The 20698-nt window shown below is 47.8% G+C and overlaps 2 protein-coding genes across 2 annotated transcripts; both read left to right on the top strand.

Moving 5' to 3' along the window:
* The first annotated feature begins 3099 nt into the window (after positions 1 to 3099).
* Positions 3100 to 9964, top strand: LOC120704915 (ubiquitin carboxyl-terminal hydrolase 19-like). Its single transcript, XM_039989453.1, has 11 exons — positions 3100 to 3847; positions 5203 to 5362; positions 5436 to 5530; positions 5623 to 5708; positions 5782 to 5950; positions 6034 to 6157; positions 6283 to 6440; positions 7062 to 7146; positions 7235 to 7444; positions 7529 to 7590; positions 7926 to 9964. Exons 1-11 carry the CDS (start codon positions 3519 to 3521, stop codon positions 9466 to 9468), a joined length of 3021 nt encoding a protein of 1006 aa, XP_039845387.1. The 5' UTR covers positions 3100 to 3518; the 3' UTR covers positions 9469 to 9964.
* Positions 9965 to 11786: 1822 nt separating this feature from the next.
* Positions 11787 to 13723, top strand: LOC120704914 (protein transport protein Sec61 subunit gamma-like). The gene is made up of 3 exons (XM_039989452.1): positions 11787 to 12026; positions 12132 to 12247; positions 13516 to 13723. The coding sequence occupies exons 1-2, from the start codon at positions 11933 to 11935 to the stop codon at positions 12245 to 12247; spliced, it is 210 nt and encodes a 69-aa protein (XP_039845386.1). The 5' UTR covers positions 11787 to 11932; the 3' UTR covers positions 13516 to 13723.
* Positions 13724 to 20698: the final 6975 nt, after the last annotated feature.

The raw sequence follows: 20698 nt of genomic DNA, 5'->3' as shown, positions 1-20698 counted from the left end.
TTTAAGCCACGAATAACCGTGACGATTGCTCCGAGGCGTTTGCCATGCCCGCCTCAGAAAAGCCTTTTTGACCGTCTCGGAAAATCTTTTATGTAGTAGTGCCATTAATCTCTCTCTCTCTTCTATCTCCCTCTGCTCCTTCCCCGCCGCTCTCTACTCCTCTCCTGCTGCCCCCCGACGAGATCCACCACAAGCCGGCGAGCGCGCGGGACAGGATGCGCGGGACGGCGAGCGTGGGGGCCGGTGAGCCTCGGCGTGCGGCGTATGGATCCAGCGGCGCACAACATCGGCGGCGCCGCGGGGATGCGGCGGCAACGGCGAGCTCCCCTTCCTCTCCAGCAAGCGAGCAGGTGCCTGGATCCGGTGAGCGGCCACAACGGCGCGTGGATCCGGTGAGCTAGCTGCGGCCATAACGGCGCGTGGATCCGGTGAGCTAGCCACGGCCGCGGCGGCGCTTGGATGGGCTCGCTGGGCTTATCCATGTTTTTTTTGTTTTTATTTGATTTACCAAGGCGGGCAACAACAACCGCCTCGGAAAAGGTTACATTTATCGTGACCTTAGCTCCGAGGCTATTAGTGTTGCCCGCCTCGATAAATTGTTTCTAACCGCCTTCGTTAAGTTTATTGTAGTAGTGTAAGTCCTCTTGAACAACTGCAGAGGAGACTTGTTCCAAATTTGCTGCTACTTTCTCTTTTTTTTTCCTATTCCATTCTTTTCTTATTTTTCTTTCCTTTGGCGGGACAACCTTCGTAGTATGAATGATTTACGCGGCAATACACAATATTCAAATATCCAATCCCCTCCAAAATTGGGACGAGTAGCTTTGATTTCATGTAGTGGAATCCGCACTCATGTTCGTGTCTTCGACTTAATGGAGATTTATGCAGTAAAGAGAGACAATCTGTCAATCTCTGTAGCTAGGATTTCTGGAGAAGGTGTAGTAGTAAACAAGAAAGTCAAATGATAAATAAATGCACCAGTACTGAAAACTGAATTCATGTGCGAAATAAAAAGGTCAAAATGTGACGTGGGAGGAGTTAGTTAATAGCCCGGGCCTCTCTAGAGAGGGTACTACAGGCCACTGAAATAGTGAAATTGTGTGCCAAGATTGCTGGAGCGTTAGCAGTCGGTTGTCAGTCAAAAGAGCCACACCATTCGAAGCAGATGTGTCTCGGTAGGCTATGCTCAATTGCTCATGCCGGCTTCGATCATCTTCTACTAGTGCAAGATCATCGACCGGCCATTGTTTGGCAGACTATTCTAGGCAACGCGTCTAGCTTTCGCTACTGTCGCAATACGGCACAAGCAGGACGTTGGCAGGCGAGGCGTTACCTGTTACTAGCAGCGATTTAATGGGTGATCTAATAATTTTCCAGTCACCTTTTGCATATGCGCGGTTAAGGACAACTTGCGCAACGTTTTAAGTTATGGTAAGCTCTAGTGGCTCCTTGAGCCCACTCTCACGCCGGCAACCCGGGTTCGAGCCCCGGGGCTGGCACCGGGGGGGGCCCTTCGTTGCCCCTCCCAGTGAAAAAAAAAACTGATTAAAATTGTTCTGCGGAAAGTTTGTCATCCCCCCCCGAACAATACACTATTAGAAAAACTACTAAAAGCACCAGTTGAAAATGCCATTTAGTACCGGTTCTTGAACCGGTACCCCGAATCCGGTATCTAAGGCTTGGTCTTTAATATCGGATAAAATAATCGGTACTTAAGGCTCTTCTTTAATACCGGATGACGTTTTCACCCGGTACTAAAGCATTTTTATCAAAAATATGCGTGCGGGTGGAGGCCAGAATTCGAATTTGGGACTTCTTGCCTCACGTGTACCATCCTTATCATCTCACCTACACATTACTTGTGATGCAAAGAGAGATATTTTTCTTTTAAAATAATCCATGAATAAGTCTTAGGTACCGAATTGTAACACCACTCAGTGCCTATATATAGCCTTGGATAGGCTCTCCATAAACTTTCATTCACTCCAAAAGTACCGGTACGAAGAAGAACCGGTACCAATACTAGCATAGGTACGGTTCTCCTTCGTACCGGTATTTTTAGGGTGGACTTTTAGCATATTTTTTAGTAGTGATATCTGGGCGGAAAGTTTGTCATGCAGGTTGAGTATTGGTACGGTTAACTACCGCAAGTCCTCAAGACCCCACACCCGCTCTTAAGCTTCGAACTTAATTTTGACGTCAACATCTTCTTAAGTACAGACGGGTACTCCTCCCTCTCCTAGCATAATTTAGTTTAATTCAAAAGCGTGTCCTTGAGGATAACATATGATCAACTATCCCTTTTCCGTTGCATCTAAACTTATACTAGTATTATGTTCGTTGTATCCAGCTAACAGTGTTTTTCTCTCACACCAAACCAGCACCGGTCAGCAACCACTAGCCAACCAGCAGTACTTTTCTCTCATAACAAATCAGCACCAGCCACCAACCACAGCACAACGAACAGAGTGTAGATCAATGTAAAGTACATGAAAAAAGACCATATATAAGTAGTATGCCAAAAGTTAGCGTTGAGCGGCTCATGATATGATACATGGCAACATCGTACTAGTAGGTGAATAGCAGCAAAATTGATCATAGCATACACAAATTTACGATTCAAACATTTTACAACGATGTGCATGCATGCAAAAGCGGAAGAAACACCCCGTCACAGGCGTGCATCGTGGTCATAGATAGCCTGGGTCATTGGAAGACATCAACAAGCTAAAAAAACACTCATTTAATTCCTTAATTTCTCAGCTATTCCATCTCTCTAATTTATGTTTGAGAACAAGATAATCATCACATCAACAAACACTCTGTTCTATTGACAACCAGTAGCAGTGTTTTTCTTTCACACTAACAGATACCAACCATCAGTCAGCCAGCTCCAGCCACCAGTTACAGCCAGCTGTGAGAATATTTTTTTCTCACAATAAATCAGCTCCAGCCACCAGTTACAGCCAGCTGAACAGAGTGAAAGAGTGTTATAGGAAATATTTCCCTTCATGAAAAGGAAAGAAAATATTCTCCAGACGTGCCTGGAAGGCTCTTCTCTCTTACAGAGAAAGGCAAGGGAAACAGAGAGGAGGGGATGTTCTCTTCTCACAGCACAGAACCACCACTCCCTTTGCCTTTCCTTTGGTTGCATTGCATGGACGCGTAGGCCGAGGAGACTGGTAGAACGAGCAAGACGCCTCGCTTCTCCCCACCGTTTCCGCGACCGCGGCGTTGACTCGTTCCGTCCCCCACTGCCACCCCGGCCCCACCGCTTCCCCGGCCCACCCGTCAGCGGCAGTAGCGCGGGGAGCCCAGGCGGAGAAGAGCGCGGCAGGGCAGCGAGTGTCCCTTCCGGCTCCGGCTGAAGGCGCGCGGCGCGGGGCGGTGCGGCGCGACCAGTTCGACTCGGACCCGGCCGGCGCCGTGCCCTCCGTGTCCGGGCGGCTCACGCCGGGCCGCATTCGGATGGTCGGTGCCGGACGCGGAACCCTAACCCTAGGGGCCGGCTATATTAGATGCTGGGGGGCGGCGGCGGCGGCGGCGCGGGCCTGGGACTGGACTTCTCGGCGGTGATTCAGGCGGCGGTCGTCGGGCTCGTGCTCTTCTCCGCGGCCATCGTCGCCGTGCGCCGCGCCGCCTCGCGCTACTTCGTCGTCGACGCCGCGGGGTTCGCCGCCTCCTACGACGATCACCACCACCACCACAGCCCGCCCGCCTACCCGATGTCGCCCAAGGGGAGCCAGCTGGAGCGGGGGCCCGCCGGCGGGGAGGCGTCCGGGCCATGCGCCGCGTGCGGCGTCGTCACCTCCAAGAAATGCTCCCGGTGCAAGCGCGTGCGGTACTGGTGCGTCTCCTCCTCCCCTGTCCCTTCTTGGTATTGCCTTGTAATGGGTATGGCGCTGCACGTGATCTTGCGTTCTTGCCGAATTCCCAGCGGAATTTGTCGCTTCTGCTTTGTGATTTGGTGGTTGGTGCGGGGAATCGTACCGGGATATTGGTATTGGCCTTCGCCTGGTGTTCCAGAATCTAATTTTCACAATTTTGGCTTAGTTTCTTGCAAAATTGGCGTTTCGGGGTGAGTGATTTCGTTGCCCATGCATCTGAGTACATGCAATTGCTGGGGATCTCTGAGCTCGAGGTTCTTGAGTGGGGTTTCTGCAGTATGCTATTTTGGTGAGGGTGCATGCGTGGGAGATGCAGAGTGATCTTGCATGCCTGTTTGTGTGATTTCGTATAACATGGTAAAGTTCTGGTTTTGTTTGCTGTCTTGATTGAGGTTTCTTGTGTCAGAAAGAAGATCCTCTGATTGTTTGTGTGTTGGATAAGTGGCCATGTGTAGAGTCTATAATCCATTTCCACAGCTGGAGATGTATATAAATGTTCCAGAGTGGAAATCATAGGTTCGTTTTCTCTGATGCATAAAGGCGTTGATGTTGTGATTTTTGAGGTGGTCATGCTTGAAATCGGTAACTCCCCTTGTTATAACTTCACTACATCATAGTGTAGTGTAGTGTAGTTTTTTCCCCCTCTTGAGGCCTATCTGGTGAAAGCAACAGAGAATTGAAACAGTGCCGAGCTGATGATGTCATGGAATTCCCCTGTTCTTAACATTTTTCTGATTGTTGTATTTTGTTGAGCAGAGGCAAAATTTATCTCCTCAAGCCTTTATTCATCTATTTTCTTTGTGAGTTTACAATTTTTTTTGCAAGTATTGTTACTATTACGACTAATGAGAGCCTGTATCAAATGCTGCTCTTATCTCCTATTTAAATGTTGATGAATAATAATGTCCACAGTCCACAGTCCACACAGCAATGGAAATTTCATTTTCATTTTCTAAGAGTTAATTTGGTTGATCGATTGAAACAAAAATGGATTTCACATGGGTGATTTTGTCCTGTTTGGCAAGTCCAAATGAAGTTGCTGACCTACTATGTTGTGGGATGAATCTGTGCCCTCCGTTGTAATGTTGATAGTGTTTCTTTTTTTCAAGAGTGTTCATATTCTTTTTAGTGTCATACTGTCATTGTAAAAATTGTTATAATTATTGTGCTTGGAGTCTATTTATTGTTTTTGATGTGTATGCTTCCAGTGAACTCATCATGCAGAGTCACTGAACCCTATGCTGTTATTTTGTCAGTTGCCACACTGCTGTTATTGTTCTCAAGCATTAATATTATAGTTTATGCTCTTGTTTAGTTCTCAAGAATGTCAGACAAAACATTGGCAAGATGATCACAAATCTAAGTGCAAACCGATGAATGCTGACAAATTATCCTTTGGATTTGAGGCCAACAGCAAGAAATCATCAGGTTTCGGTCGCATCTCATTGGTGCCCACCCGTAAAAAACTAAAAAAGGTAATTGGATATACTCTTTGACCTAGAAATATGTATGCATCAGCAAAATTTTTCATGTGTGGCCCATTTGCAGGGTCAGGTTCTCTTTTCTTATGATGAATTTCTAAATCTGTACAACCAGAAGGACTTTGATTTTATACCTTGTGGGCTTTTGAATTGTGGCAACAGGTATGGAGGAGTTATACTTTATTCTGCTCCCATTTGTTTGCTTCACACATGCTTCTTAAGTGCACCTCATTGATCCTCTTTCATGTGTGCAGTTGCTTTGCTAACGTGGTTTTACAATGTCTCTCATGCACGAGACCACTTGTGGCCTATCTTTTAGGAAAGGACCATAGCAGGGAATGTACGTGATTGTCTGTAATGAGTAATAGACACCTAGTTCTTTGCTTAAAATTGTTCAAATCTATATGTTTCAGGTTCTACAAGACATGAAGATTGGTGTTTCTTGTGTGAGCTGCAATGCCATGTTCAAAGAGCTAGTGAAAGTATATACCCATTTTCCCCTGTGAATATTCTTTCTCATCTGCCAAATATTGGTGGCAATCTGGGCTATGGTAGGCAAGAGGATGCTCATGAATTCATGAGGTAATTTACATTTTGTTAGCTTGGTTACATGGATGACTCTCTGTTTGATCGTCTTTAATTCAGTATTCTGTGTTATTTTGTAGGTTTGCAATCGATAAGATGCAATCTGCTTGCCTTGATGAATATGGAGGTGAGAAGGCTGTGGATCTTAACATGCAAGAGACCACCATAATTCAGCACATATTTGGTGGGCGTCTGCAGTCACAGGTTTCTTGTGTTTCCACTTTGATTTTGATCATTTTTCTCTGCACTAACTCAGATGTACTCCATTATGCATATGTTACAATTTATCAAATGTACTGTATAGTGCTTAACTTGAAGTATGTGTGCAGGTTCAGTGTACAGCATGTGGAATGGTCTCAAACCGTTATGATAATATGATGGACTTGACAGTTGAAATTCAAGGTGATGCTGAATCCTTGGAAAAATGCTTGGATCAGTTTACTGCTGTCGAGTGGCTCGATGGGGATAATAAGTATAAGTGTGATGGGTAAGTTGGGTTTTGTGCAAGTGCTTATTTCAAGTATCTTGAGTTCTTGACACATACACTTCTTACAAATTTTTGTTACTGTCCACCTGTAGACCAATTTAGTTTGAGTGAATGCTCCCTTATGCATGTACATGGATGCTAAAAGTCTAAACAATACTGCATAGACATTAGTACTTGAAATGCCTTATATTCTTGTGATGTAATGTCCTGGTGAGCTGGTAGCTATTCATATAGTTTTTGTAATTTCTGTGTATTGTTAGTTTAATGCAGAAGTACATGAGATGTAATAACGTTCTGGAATTAGTTAAAGTCCAAACACATTTTACACTGTAATTTGCATCTTCTGGCCACTTGTATTTAAGATAGTTTAGGTACTCATATGAGATATCTCCTGACATTATATTGTACCCGGTGATGCATATTTCATATTTTCTTTTACATTATAATATTCATCTGCTAGTAAGGTTTTGAGAACTGAGCATTGGCTTGGTTGATAGAGCCTCAATCAAGACACAAAGGCGTGCGTGCACCGGGAGGGGTCTCCCACTAGAGTTTTTTCTTATGAAGTTTTGATTTTGTAGAATACCGTCAAATCAGAGCACTAAATATTCTAATATGCAGATGCAATGACTATGTGAAAGCACGGAAGCATCTTTCAGTTCATCAAGCTCCAAATATACTCACTATCACTCTCAAAAGGTTTCAGGTCAGTTTTTTTTTCAAAGTATACTAATGACATTGTTTGATTGTATAATAACAACTTTGTATAACCAGATTTCATGTGGCTATTACAGAGTGGTAGATTTGGGAAACTGAACAAGAGAGTTACATTTCCTATGAACTTAGATCTGACACCATACATGAGTAGCACTGATGGAAGTGACCTGTATGATCTCTATGCTGTCGTTGTTCATCTGGATATGCTGAATGCGTCATTTTTTGGCCATTACATATGCTACATCAAAGGTTCTCGAGGAAATTGGTATAAAATCGATGACTGCAAGGTATACTTTCACCTTAATGTTGTTACAACACAAATAAATATGTCATAATTGCCAATTTATCAGTTTGTTTGATTCTGTTTGCAGGTTATGATTGTTGATGAGGAGGAGGTACATGCTCAAGGTGCTTATATGCTTTTATATAGCAGGTAATTGCTGTTACACTTATGATTTTGATGCCTGACTGTTGACATTGGTCTCATTTTTGTACATTATCTGGTGCGATCATTCTACTTGCATGCTGCTGCCTAATGACAGCTTGAGTGGATCATTTGTACTTTCTTGCTGCTCTTTTAAATTCCAAAGAAAATCATAATTATCGATATATTACTTTGCCCTTTTTGAACATTATTGTCCTCTTTCTGATTCTTAGACGTTCTCTCCAATCTCCATTAAATCCACTTTCTTATAAATTCTAGTCATTGTCAGATTGAGCTGTATGTGCTGTTCTGGACTTAATCACCTTTTCCATTTGACTCTGCAGGAGAACGGCTCGGCCCAGGCCACTTGCTACAGTTGAGGAACCCGTTAAACAGCCGCAACAGTGCAAAGTGCTGCCTTTAAATGGACAAAACCATATGATACTGGAACTGGAGGATGCAACCTTAATCTGTGAATCACCTTTGGAGTCTTCAGATCTGTTACAACAGGTTTCTGAATCCAATAATGAATCTTTGCATAAAATGGATATCAAGGACCAGGAGTCAGACTTGGATATACATACAAGCATTGAGGCTGACAAACTCATTAGTGATGAAGTAGATTTGCTAGGTTCACCAGTATCGCATGTTCTTGAAGATACTAGAGCTCCATGTTCTACATTAGAAGCCTCTACTTCCTTGAGATCTGTGCCACTTTGCCCTCAGGTAGAAGGTGGTCCTGCTACCATGAGCTCTGGCAATTCCATGAGTGAAGCATCTTCAGATCATTCCTTTGCAGAGGAACGTGAGGAGCCTGCCTCATGTAATTCAGTTGACTATATGGATGTTGATACTGAAGCTGGCACAGAAGTTGAGCGATGTGATGAGCGACCACCTGCTTTAGATGGTTCGATTGGAAGGACGGATAATAAAACATCCGTCCCAATCTTAGCGAATGAGATGGCAGGAAAACCAAGATCAACATTTTCTCCTGGTTTCCTCAATAAGCCCTCAAGAAAGAGGTCTTCCTTTGCAGAAGAGGATCGCATTGGTGGCAATAATGCTGGTTCCTCTCGAAAGTTAAATGGCCACTGCAATGAATATATCAGCAGCTCAGAACAAGTTCTTGCCAATTCCTGTGGCAACAGCCCATCGTCAGGAAGTGAAAACTGCAATGGAGATATGTTTGCAACATCCAGGAATGGCAATTACTATACGTTCAATGGTGTTACGCAATCTAGCAAACATTCTTTGCATGCAGACAAGCTAGATGTGCCTTTAGTTTCTCATGGTTTTGAGCCAAGACCTTACAGTGAACCATCATCAGGCAGCAGCAAAAACTGCAGTAGTACAAGCAGTGGGAAACCATTGAAAGCTTGCCAAGGGGACATGTCATTCTTATCTCGGGGCTTCCTCGGAAGGCCTCCTTCTAGAGGCAATTCAGTCAAAGCAGCTGATCGCTTGTCGTTTGGTAATGGCACATCATCATCCCTTGGGAATGGCAACAATAAGCCAAGTAATGACTCCAGGGAATCTGCAGTCCTAGGCACAAGATCTGACATTCGTATGGAGCAAAAATCTAATGGTGCCACAGTAGTGCCTGAGCATGTGGAAGAAAGGTGTTCAGATTGCACAATAAATGGCTCTTCATTCCAACTAAGAGCAGCTCCCAACCACCTCGATGAAAATAGCCATGCAATTTTGGCCAGCAATAATACCAGTTGTCGGCAAGAAAATGGCAGTAATGGTGTGAATGGTGTAGGTTGCCAAAGGGATGGTGCACCTTCCATGTTGGTCTCCAAGAATAGCACAGGATCTGAACATGATGGATTGCGACGACGAGTAACGTCGAAATTTTTTGAGCAGAATGGTATTGATGCCCAATAAAAAGTGTGGTAGCATTTCATAGGGGGTGAGAATGGTAGTGATTGGAGCATGCCAGTAAAAATCGGTGTGCTCATGTCGGGCGAAGGTACATATAAACTGAGCTACTGTGAGCTAGAGGAAGTAATTACTGGTTGATTTATTGTTAGAAACTGCCGTTGGAGCAAGCATTGCCTGCTTGATAGTAATTTTGCCTCAACTCTCCACGTGGCTCCCACTTGTCAGAGGGTTGGAGGGGTGTCTCTGGGCTTCCACACAATTTGCAGAAGCCCAGATGCTCTCCTGATGCCATGCTATTTTGTTGGCATTAGCATTTAGGTACATATCTGAGCATAGGCGCTTTACTTGGTCCATAGCTTAAATAAACTGGAACTGCTGACACCGTGTCATGAAAGCCGAATCAATTGTAGAGTGATAAAGAGGAAATCCTCACGGCTTTCACCTTTACTTTGTATTCCTTTTCCTTGCCCTACATATTTTGTTGATCTTTACTGTGCAATGATGGATGAAACTCCGTACGAAATTCTTGTGCACACTTCAAATTGCTTGAAATCTCCAAAACCTCAATGATTTCGTCGCATTGGTCTGGGACTCTGGGTGCATATTGGCTTCTTTTTCTTCTTAGTTTATTTATGTATTTATATTGTTTGCGTATGTAGTAACTCGTTGCATTGCTTGAAGTTGCAACTGCCTCTAGTCCCTGCGGTCTTGTGCCTGCTGATCAATTCAGGGCATTTCTACCGGGGATACAAGCTTCAGGCCGCATTTTTCGCTTACAGAATGATACTCTCTTTCTTACTTTCAACATTGATTAGGAGATTTGAAAATAGTACATGTTTTGACTTATATAGTAGTAGTGTACAGAACTTTTATAGTAGGTCAACATGTTGTGGATTCAGTAGCAATCGAAGAATTTGATGCAATGTTTTAAAAAGAAATTAAAAGCTGTAAGATCTACTACTGCTTTTAAAGATTCATTTTCGCTCCAAAATATGGCCTAGAATTATGGCCCGAGTATAAATGTTGACCAATTCGCTGGAAGAAAATGCTGAAAATTACCGTGTCTTTTATGATGTAATAATAATAATAATAATAATAATAATAATTCGATAATAATAATAATGCGGATAGCTACATCCAGCACCAGAGGCGATCAAAAAGGCAATCCGGACTAGCCCTGCTAATGGGTTGGAACCCGCACCATATCCAACCCCACCCAAAATTAACATATTTAGATATCCAACCCCACCCAACCCAATTAGTTAATTTCTCAACTCTAACCAACCCGCCCCATTATAAGCGGGTAACCCATAAAAATCCATGGGTTCTACTATGCAGAGGAATTTAGTGGTTCTACACTTAATGTGGGGACCACATATATGTCTAGCCACACTACTTTGCACAGAGTATCTGTCAGTCATATTGACTCATCTCTAAAAATTTCAGTCAATTTCGATAAAATTTTATAGTGTGAACGCGAGGTTTTAATTCCAGGGTCCGGCTCTTAATGTGGAGCCCACGTATAGTTCTAGCTACGCTATTTTGCACAGAGTAGCTGCCAGTCGTACTGAGTCATCTCCAACAAATTTCAGTCAATTTCGATAAAATTTTATAGTGTGAACGCGAGATTTTAATTCTAGAGTCCGGCTCTTGATGTGGAGCCCACGTGTAGTTCTAGCCACGCTGCTTTGCACAGAGTAGTTGACAGTCGTACTGAGTCATCTCCAACAAATTTCAGTCAATTTCGATAAAATTTTATAGTGTGAACGCGAGGTTTTATTTCTAGGGTCCGGCTCTTGATGTGGAGCCCACGTGTAGTTCTAGCCACGCTGCTTTGCACAGAGTAGCTGCCAATCGTACTGAGTCATCTCCAACAAATTTCAGTCAATTTCGATAAAATTTTATAGTGTGAACGCGAGGTTTTAATTCCAGGGTCCGGCTCTTCATGTGGGGGCCCACAGGTAGTTCTAGCCACACTGCTTTGCACAAAATAGCTGCCAGTCGTACTGAGTCATCTCCAACAAAATTCAGTCAATTTCGATAAAATTTTCTGATATAAACACGTGGTTTTAATTTCAGAGTCCAGCTCTCACGTGGGACCCACATTTATATATAGTTATACTATTTTGTAAAAAGTATCCATTTCAACCCACCCCAACCCGCCATAACCCGCATTTATATAGAACCCGCCCCGACCCACCCCATTAACTAATACAATCCATTTTAAATTATCCAAACACACTCCATTTCAAAACCCACACCATAAAACCCGTTTCAACCCAACCCATTAGCAGGCCTGATCCGGACAAGCAAATTGAACAAGCAAACAAACTAGCAAAATGCGTACTAGCTTATAAAGGGACCACCCGTCAGGAAAGGCAAAACAAACTTCCCAAAGCTCGCGGCGGCTTCCTTCCACACCCCTCGCTTCCCCCGCGTGCTCGCCCCGAGATCTCGCCCGGCCGCCATGGACGCGATCGACTCGGTGGTGGATCCCCTCCGCGACTTCGCCAAGGACAGCGTCCGCCTCGTCAAGCGCTGCCACAAGCCCGACCGCAAGGGTGCGTGCCAGGCTCCCTCCACCCGCCGCCCCGTTCGGATCCGTGCTGTTTTGGTTCCGCCTCTGCCAGATCTGACGGTGTTGTTTGTGCGATCTCGGTGTGCAGAGTTCACCAAGGTGGCGGCGCGGACGGCGATCGGGTTCGTCGTCATGGGCTTCGTCGGCTTCTTCGTCAAGCTCATCTTCATCCCCATCAACAACATCATCGTCGGTTCCAGCTAGGTGCGCGCCTCTGGCTCCCTTCCTCGCCCCCCCTCCGTTAGATCCGGTTGTTTTTGGTATCGTGCTTCGCTGATCTGCGGTGCGCGCTACTCTCTGTGTGACACTGCATGCGATTGTGTGGAATTGGGTGGTGTGGAGGCTGCGCTGCAGTGGGGCTGGTAGATCTCGGCCGATCCGAGTATGATTGTCCACTTCGATTGTGAATTCTGTTTTTGTGGTGTATGATTCATTAGGTGGTAACTGCCTAACTGGTCACTAGATTTTACCTCGTGCATCATCGGTAGTCTAGCAGAAGTTCGTCTGTTAAATTTACTACAGTAAAAATATTAGATGCGCTGTTGATTCCCACAGGTTCTGAACTTGTGTTGATGTTTAGCATGTCATCCTTCCTAAGTTGTTGTCAATTTGTAGTTCTTCAGTGGTGTTTGAAGTGTACAACAACTCAACAAGTGAAGTCTCTTTGTTATCCTGAATTTCTGCTGAGAGTCACTCACTGCCATTACTTGCTATTGTTCAATGCCTATAGTCATAATCGTCCAGCTCTTGTCCAATTGTCCAACCAGCCACTACTATGCCCAATATAATTGTAGTTGTATCATGCCTGCATGATTTATTTTTTTCTTCTGAACTATGTCATTTTTGCAACTTTCTATATTTCAAACTTGGCAGTTCAAGTTTGTGAGTTGCATGCTAACAATAGTCCATCGAAATCTGGAATCATGACTGTTTGTTCCTCCAAATAAGGATCTCTTAACATACCTGATCTAGAAACAACTGATGACCAATTGCACAGCTAGTATATTATTTCTTTTTCTGTGATGTTTTCCGGATGGTTGCATATAAGGTTGACTGATTTTCATCTAACTTACCTGTTTATTCTTCTCTTTGATCAAACCGTATTTTACCTATTCTGGTTGAGGAATTGTGGAAGTTAAAATAACCATCCGGGGACAGGCATTTGCCTTCCTATAACCGTTTTGACTAGAAGCTCTATGAGCAGGCATGCTGCTAGAACTTTGATTTTCTTGGGAAAATATGATTGAAAGATATGTAAGCTCAACCCACGTTGTATTGCTGCCCGGAAGGAAAATAATGCTCTAATGTCATAAAAAACGGTACATGTTCTGTTACTGATGGCACTACTGTAGAACACATCAACCCATATAAATAGCAGCAATGTGGAATTCGCGTATCTAAGGTTTATAATTAACTTCCTGTTCTCATGTGACTAATCAGTTTACTAATAAATCGTCCTGTTCTTTGTGCAGACCTCGAGTCCCGGAGAAGTGCAGAACGAGTGACTAGCATGGGTGTAGTGCAATACTTTTGAGGAGAGCAAAGGATAACGACGTTTTTCGCAAAGTATTGTAAAAGACAGTTTCTCATTTGTGTTTTTGGAGTAATCCTCATACTGTTTAAGAATTCAGGATGCCTGTATACCCGATTCTGAGTAGACATGCACTCTGTTCGCAGCAACCAGCCAACACTCACACCAAACCAGCACCAGCCAGCAGTCGCCAGCCAGTAGTACTTTTCTCTCACAACAAATCAGCACCAGCGACAGCACAACAAACAGAGGTATGGATGAAGTAGCGAGTTGTGAAAAAAAATAATATATTGTCGTCCCGTTAACGCTGCGTCATGGTGATGGTAAGCGCGCCGTAGCATCAAGGTACGCCTTGGCTGTTCCGCTTATAAGCGGCTGATAGGTGAAAAAAAAAATGAAAATCTAACATGAAACATTTTGCTTACCATAGAAGTTATCTAGCACAGAAACTTGCGTCCTGTTTCTAAGCGGCTTGAGTCCTACATTTCTAATAAGCGTAGGATTATGAAATACTTAGCTTGCAAAGACAGCAGATTCTCCACGCAATGGTTTATCATGAAAACCTGTTTAAAATAACGGAACCTAACCGTTCTCAGCTGAACTTGAACGTGAGCGGTTCTGGACAGTGGACACAGCTGGAGCAGGGCTTACATTGCCCATAAAAGAACGACATATCATTTACGTAGGATGAAATTCAAACCAGTTTCAAATAGGTTTCAGGTCGCTTTAAACAAAATATTGATAAAACATTGGACATGACACCGACATTGTAAAAACCACAAGCAAGAAAGGTGTGCTCGCAGAAAATCTGTAGGTCCCAGAACCAGAACCAGATGCTTTATGCATAGTTATTTTCGGCCTGTGAAGCCCGTCCGGGCCGCGCTAGTGCTGCGGCTGGCCTCCAACGATACGTTTATGTTCGAGCAGGGTGTGATTTTTTCTTTTTCTTTTGTCAAATCATGCCAATTCCCACCATATCTTAATCTATCCCTAGCATAGTATAGAGTCCGTGCGTTGCTGCGGTTAATATAATTTTTTATCCATATCTACATGAGACTACCAATTTTATATTCTTTCACTCTATGATGAACAAATTGTACCGTGACCGCGCGAGGTGTTTATTGTCTATGTTCCGATTGCGATTCAGAATGACTTGTTTGGATTCTGATTGATTTATCTGGATTCTGATTAAAGGATCGTGGAATCATTGCTTGCTTTAGAAATATACTAGCATTTTGCCCGTGCGTTGCTAGGGATAATATAAATTTTATCCATAAATATATGCGCTCAATAATTTTTTCGGTGGAAACTCCATGTACAACATGTACCGTGACCGCGTGAGGTATTAATTGTCCGGTTTTCGATTGTATTGGGATTCATATTGATTTGTTCGGGTTCCTATTAGGATTTCAATTGATTTATTTGGATTCCGATTAGGATTCCGATTGATGGACCGTGGGCCCACCCGTCAATAACATAGGCGAGTAAGGTTTCCACCCAAATTTTTGGTTTGGTATGTTGGTTTGGTCCGCCTATGTTATTGACAGGTGGGCTTTAGTCCATTCGGTATGCGAGTCGGACCAACTCCCTCCGTCCACGACTCGATCACGTAGATCTGTACAATTTTTTTTGAACGAACGGCACTCGACGAGTGTGTTTCTATTGATATAGCAGAAAAATACCAGACTACGGCCCTGGGAGGCCATAGGCAGGAAACAAAAAGAAAAGAAAACAACAAACTCGCCCGGTTGGATTGGGACGTCAACACGGGTTACCGCTCAACTATACTCACTGGCCGGTTGGATTGAGACATCAACACGACCAAACTCTAATCACAACGACGATAGAGGAGAAAAGGCACAACCGCAGTTTCCACCTACCATTGCACTCTTGCAGCTATCGAAACAACTGAAGTGTTCTAGTGTTGATAGAGGAGCAGAAGGGGCAGACACTACCACACCAGGAGGCCACTGCAGTACTGCACCCAAACCGACCGCCCAACGGCATGAAAAACACCAAGTCTGGAGCAACCCAACGCGCGGGGGCCTCGCCACTTCCGCCATTGGACGCCACTCTCGCGTGCGCGGGACCTCCAACCCGCCACTCAGCATGCCTCTCCCGTGTGCGGGGACCACCAACCCGCCACACGGCACCACGCTCCGTACTCGTTTCAGGGATTGCCGTCGAGACAGTAAGAAGAGGTGCCCTGTCCCCCGGGAACTGAACCAAGCCGCCAGACCACCTCCGTGGTTCAAAATCATCACGTTGCTTTCCCCCTCGCACGTAGACGTTGCCCTCGAGCCAGTAGACCGAAGATGTCGCCCGCGCCGTCTTCCGACGTTGTACCGCACCGGAATGGTTCAGCCGTGCTGAACACCCCGCCGCGATCCGCTGCAGGCCAAATCATCACTGATTGTCATTGCCGCTAGCGCCGTCCTTCAAACACTGTCCCGCACCGCACTGGAGACTGCCACACAGCTCCAAGCGCCGCGGAACGCTGCACGTAGGCGAACAATAGCCGAGTGATGACCCCCGGCCACCAACAGAAGAGCAGGCGTCTTGGCGTGAGGTAGGCAACCCCCTTCTCCGCACGCCCTCCGACAGATTTGTCACCACCGGCCGAGGAAAATCCCAAGCAGCAGGCCGGCCAAGTCGCCGAACGGTGTCTCTAGAGACGACGCCTCCAAGGAGGTCACGACGCCCACAGACGCCGCCGTCGCTCGTCCAGGAGCTGGACCGGGTTTTCACCCAGAGATCTCGTGCAGGAGGGTTGCAACTCCAAAATGACACCCTCAACAGGGAGAGCGACGCCCGGAGGCGCCGCCACCATTTCACCAGAATGAATCTGGCGAGAGCTTTCGCCCGGATTGCCGGCACCCCACTGCACGCGTTCGTCGCCTCAAGACGGCACCATCACTGCGGCCGCCCCAACCGAGGGACGCCACTGTCACAGCTCCACAAAGCCCGCTGCCGAAGCTCCATCTCCCTTCGCCGTCCACGCAACCCGGCAACGCGCCGGAGCCACAGCCGCGTCATGAAGTGTCCCCTCATAAAAGAGAACTTAAATGTGATACAAACATCAGTCCCAGGAGGCTGATGCCACATTTATTACATCAGATGGTTCATTACCGTACAAACCTCCGAGGAGGACACTCGATACAAATGATAATAACAAGTAACCAAGCTACGATATAACACCAGAGCGCGACCCACATGGGATCTAGCTCGGGCTCAGAGTACTGCGTCAGCGAAATCTTCTCGAACAGGGCCGGTTCCACAGGCAAGGTTGGGTGTAGAACGATAACCCTACTCGGCGTCGTCTGGTACGAAGTCTGGGTTTTCTTCTGTAAAAAGTAAGAATGGGGTGAGTACAAACGTACCCAGCAAGTCCAACCACACCCACGGAGGGGGTTATATCAGAATAGCATGTTCAGGTAAAACAAGGATAAGGTTACGGTTTATTTTGCGGAAAGCTAAATTTTATGCAGGGGTTCGTTTAGCCGAAAACATCAGAAACCAGTTTTTGAATTGAGTAACACGGAGTTCAAGTTTTAAACTGCTACCGGACTCCCTGTCCGTCGTAGCACACGGCACAACTGCCGGACACAATTCCAAAACAACTCACGCTAACCCATCCCCAAAGAAACACTAGTTATGTGACCACACCGTAACTCGCCCAATACCGTGGGCACGGCTATTCGAATAGCTTTTAACTCTGCAGAGGTGTGCAACTTTACCCACAAGCGGGTACCACAACACGAGCACCGTAGTGTCGGTGTAGATCCCGACATAGCCATTACCCACCTTAGCTAGACCTGATTTGTCATCACGGGATTTACCAAGGGGTCATCGACCTAACTCTGAGGTATAACCGGGGTATAAGTCACACTGAGCCTATCCCTTTTCCTTGGGCACCCGTTGCTCTCAGCCCTCCTGATGGCTATCACATCAACTAGTGGGGTTTATGCTAAGCCCTCCTGATGGCTATCACGATAGTGGAGTTAGGTGAGATGACACACCAACTCGGTCCTTAGTTGTGACAAGATGGATATCTCCCTTCCTTGCCCTGCCACACAGGCACGAGCACACCAAATGGCAAATCCCGCAGAAATGCCATCCATCCCGTCTAAAACTCACTTTTCAAAAAAAAACACCGCTTTTATCCCTTCCCACATACTCACACATTTTCTTTTATAAAACAAATAGCATTATGTGTATAGTCCTAAGCGTTCTAATAGCGATTAACATCCAAGCAAAATCAGACATTAATCTAGGTGGTCAAGGAATGGTTATAACAAATCAAGGGGTGGCTATCCAACCGTGTTTTCATGCAGGCAAAACATATACAATTTTATAAAGCAGGCCAACAGGTTATGTTTATAAAAACTAGGACTGAAACATGCATCAAAGGGCGGGATTGAACTTGCCGTCTTCGAAGCCTTCGGGGAGGTCCTGGTCGAAGCACTGTCCTTCGGGCTCGGGGTCGCAGAACTGGTCCTCGTTCGCGGGTTCGCAGTACTGTTCGTCCATGGGCTTTCCTTCGTTCACACCATGGTCTACGACGCATACAAACAAGCACACAATCAAGAAACAGACAATAAAAGATTTATCGTTGAGCTCGAATCAGGAATAATTAAGTTATGGAGTTCGGAGTAATATTTTCGGGCGGTTTTCTAATGGCATGGACCACATTATGTCATGGGAGGTGTGGTAAAGTTTTAGGTAGATCCGAAGTCGTTTGGCGCATGAAATGATAGGTTAAAGGAGTGATTAGGGATAAACCGGGGTCCAGGGGCTTCTTTGTAAATATTCTTGGGGGGCAAGGGCTTGGTTAAAAATTCTAAAAATACTTGGGCCTATTAGAAAAAGTGTAGGGGTTTATTTATTATTGGGTTTATAAGTTGGAGGGCTTGTTTGCAAAATAAGGAAACAGGAAGGGCTTCTTAGGGAAAAGGTTAAAAGGGTGGGGGTTTCTTTTACAAAACAGGGAAGGCTAGGGGGTTTTGGGCATAATGCCCTGTCCTCTTCCTCCCCTCGCGCTGGGAAACAGGGGAGGGGGAGGCGGCTCGCCGGCGGTGCCGATTCCGGCGGCCAGGGGCTCGGGGCGGCTCCGGGGTAAGGGGAAAAGGAGAGGGGAGGCCTGCGGGGTCGATCCCCGGCCGCAGCTCGAGCGGAGGTGGCCCGGGTCGGCCTGGCCGCGGTGGCGTGCGGTAGCGGGGCGGTGGCGGCGTTGGGCCGACGGCTCGGGGTCACGGCGGCGGCCGGAGAGGAGGGGAAAAGGGGCAGCGGGGTGCAGGGGTTCGATTCCCCCTCTCACCTTGGCCTGAGGCGCGGCGAGGAGGCGGGGCAGCGGGAGCAGGCGGTGGCGGCGTTAGGCAGCTCCGGTGGCGGCGCTAGGGAGCTCGGAGAGAAGAGGCACGGGGCTGTGTAGCTCGGAGTGGGGGTCGTGGAGCTCGGGGGTGCCCCTTGTCCCCTTTTTATAGGCGGTCAATGCGGTGGAGGTGGGAGTGCGGCGGTGACGGCCTGGTGGGCTCTGCGACTGGCTTTAATGGCGGTAGGGGGGGCTCGGCGCTGTGCCGCCCGAGCGTCGAGGCGAGCAGTGGGCCGTGGTGGCGCGTAGCGGGGACGGCGGCAGCTGGGCGGTGGCGAGGCAACTACTGGTGACGTGATGCTTCGAGCGGGCGGCGACCGGCGCAGGCGGCGCTGTGCGGGCGTCAATGACGGTGCGGACGGCGAGGTGACGCGACGCCTCGGGCAGGCGGCGACCGTCGCAGGCGGCGCTATGCCGAGGTCACCGGTGCTGTGCGCCCAGGGCGTCGGCGCGTGCGCGCGGGTCGCGGGCGAGCGGCGTGGCACGGCTGCGCGGGCGGTTGGCGTCGCGGTGCGCACGCGGGCACGGCGAGGTGCGCGTTCGTGTGCACGCGGTGGGGCAGGGAGCAGTGGCGTGTGCGCGGGCACCGCGGCGTGAGCAGCGGGCGCTGCGCGTGTGTGCGTGCGCGGGAGCAGGAAGCAAGGCGGGCACGCGCGTGCGGAAGCAGGGAGCGGCCGTGGTGGCACGCGGAGCAGAGCAGGGAAGGCGGGGCCGGGCAGCGTGGCTTGGACGCGCGCGGGAGAGCGAGGTCGGGGATCCGGGCCGGTGTGCGCGTGGCGAGCGGCGCTCGGGGGTGTGCTCGGGAGCGGGGCAGAGCAGAAGGGGGGGCCGAGCGCGCGGGGAAGGAGAGAGGAGAGGGAAAAAGAAGGAAAAGAAGAAAAGAAAAAGAAAAGAAGGGGAGAGAGGGGAAAGAAGAGAGAGGGAGAGAGATTCGCGCCGAAAACACGGCGCTCGGTCGGCCACGCGCGGCGCCGGGCACACGTGAGTGCGACGCGCGGGTCAAGGAAGAATAGGGCGGCGGATTTGGTTGTCGGGGTCGGGTCTAACAGGGATCGGGAGATCGGGCGGAACAGGGAAAAGTTCCCGAAATATTAGGGTTAGGCTTTAGGAAAAACTTGAGCTCAACGACGAAAACTCAATTTTGAAACTAAATAGCGTACGAATCAACTTAGCGAATTTTGGGATGTTACACGTCACCACCGGGCCGCACTAGCATGGCGCCCCTGCGAAACTGGGCCAAGCCAGCCGCGGAACCGCCGTTGATGCCGAGCCGTGTCGCAGACACCGCCGAGCCACGTCAGCAACCGCCGTGGTCGCAGGGCCGTGTCTCACACCTCCATGGCGCCGCCGGCGAGGCCACGCGCAAGCCACCCCGGCCACATAACCACGCCACCGCCGATCTTCACGCGGCCGTCCCTCACGCCGTCGCCTTGCAGACGCTGCGACGGGTCGCAACCGCGCCGCACAGCCAGCTCGCAGCCCGCAGCCGCACCGCAACGGGCCGTTGCTGCACTATCTCCCAGCTCCAGAGCCGCCCACATGCTCAAACGCGCCCACGGTCGCTGGGCCACCACCACCTCCAGTGCCTGCGCGTACAGCTCGCCGCCGGTGCCGCCCTAGGCCGCGCAATCACCGGATCCGGCAGATGTGGGGCCGGATCCGTGACCCCACGGGCTCCATCGGCGCCGGGCGCCGCCGAGGCCGGCGAGCCTCCCTCAGGTGGCTGAAGCGGCCGCGTCTGCCCAGATCCGCT

The sequence above is a fragment of the Panicum virgatum genome, chromosome 4K, assembly GCF_016808335.1.
Source record: "Panicum virgatum strain AP13 chromosome 4K, P.virgatum_v5, whole genome shotgun sequence".
In the NCBI taxonomy this organism is placed as follows: domain Eukaryota; kingdom Viridiplantae; phylum Streptophyta; class Magnoliopsida; order Poales; family Poaceae; genus Panicum; species Panicum virgatum.
Note: the sequence above shows the minus strand (reverse complement) of the source record. Positions and strands in the feature narration are given on the sequence as shown.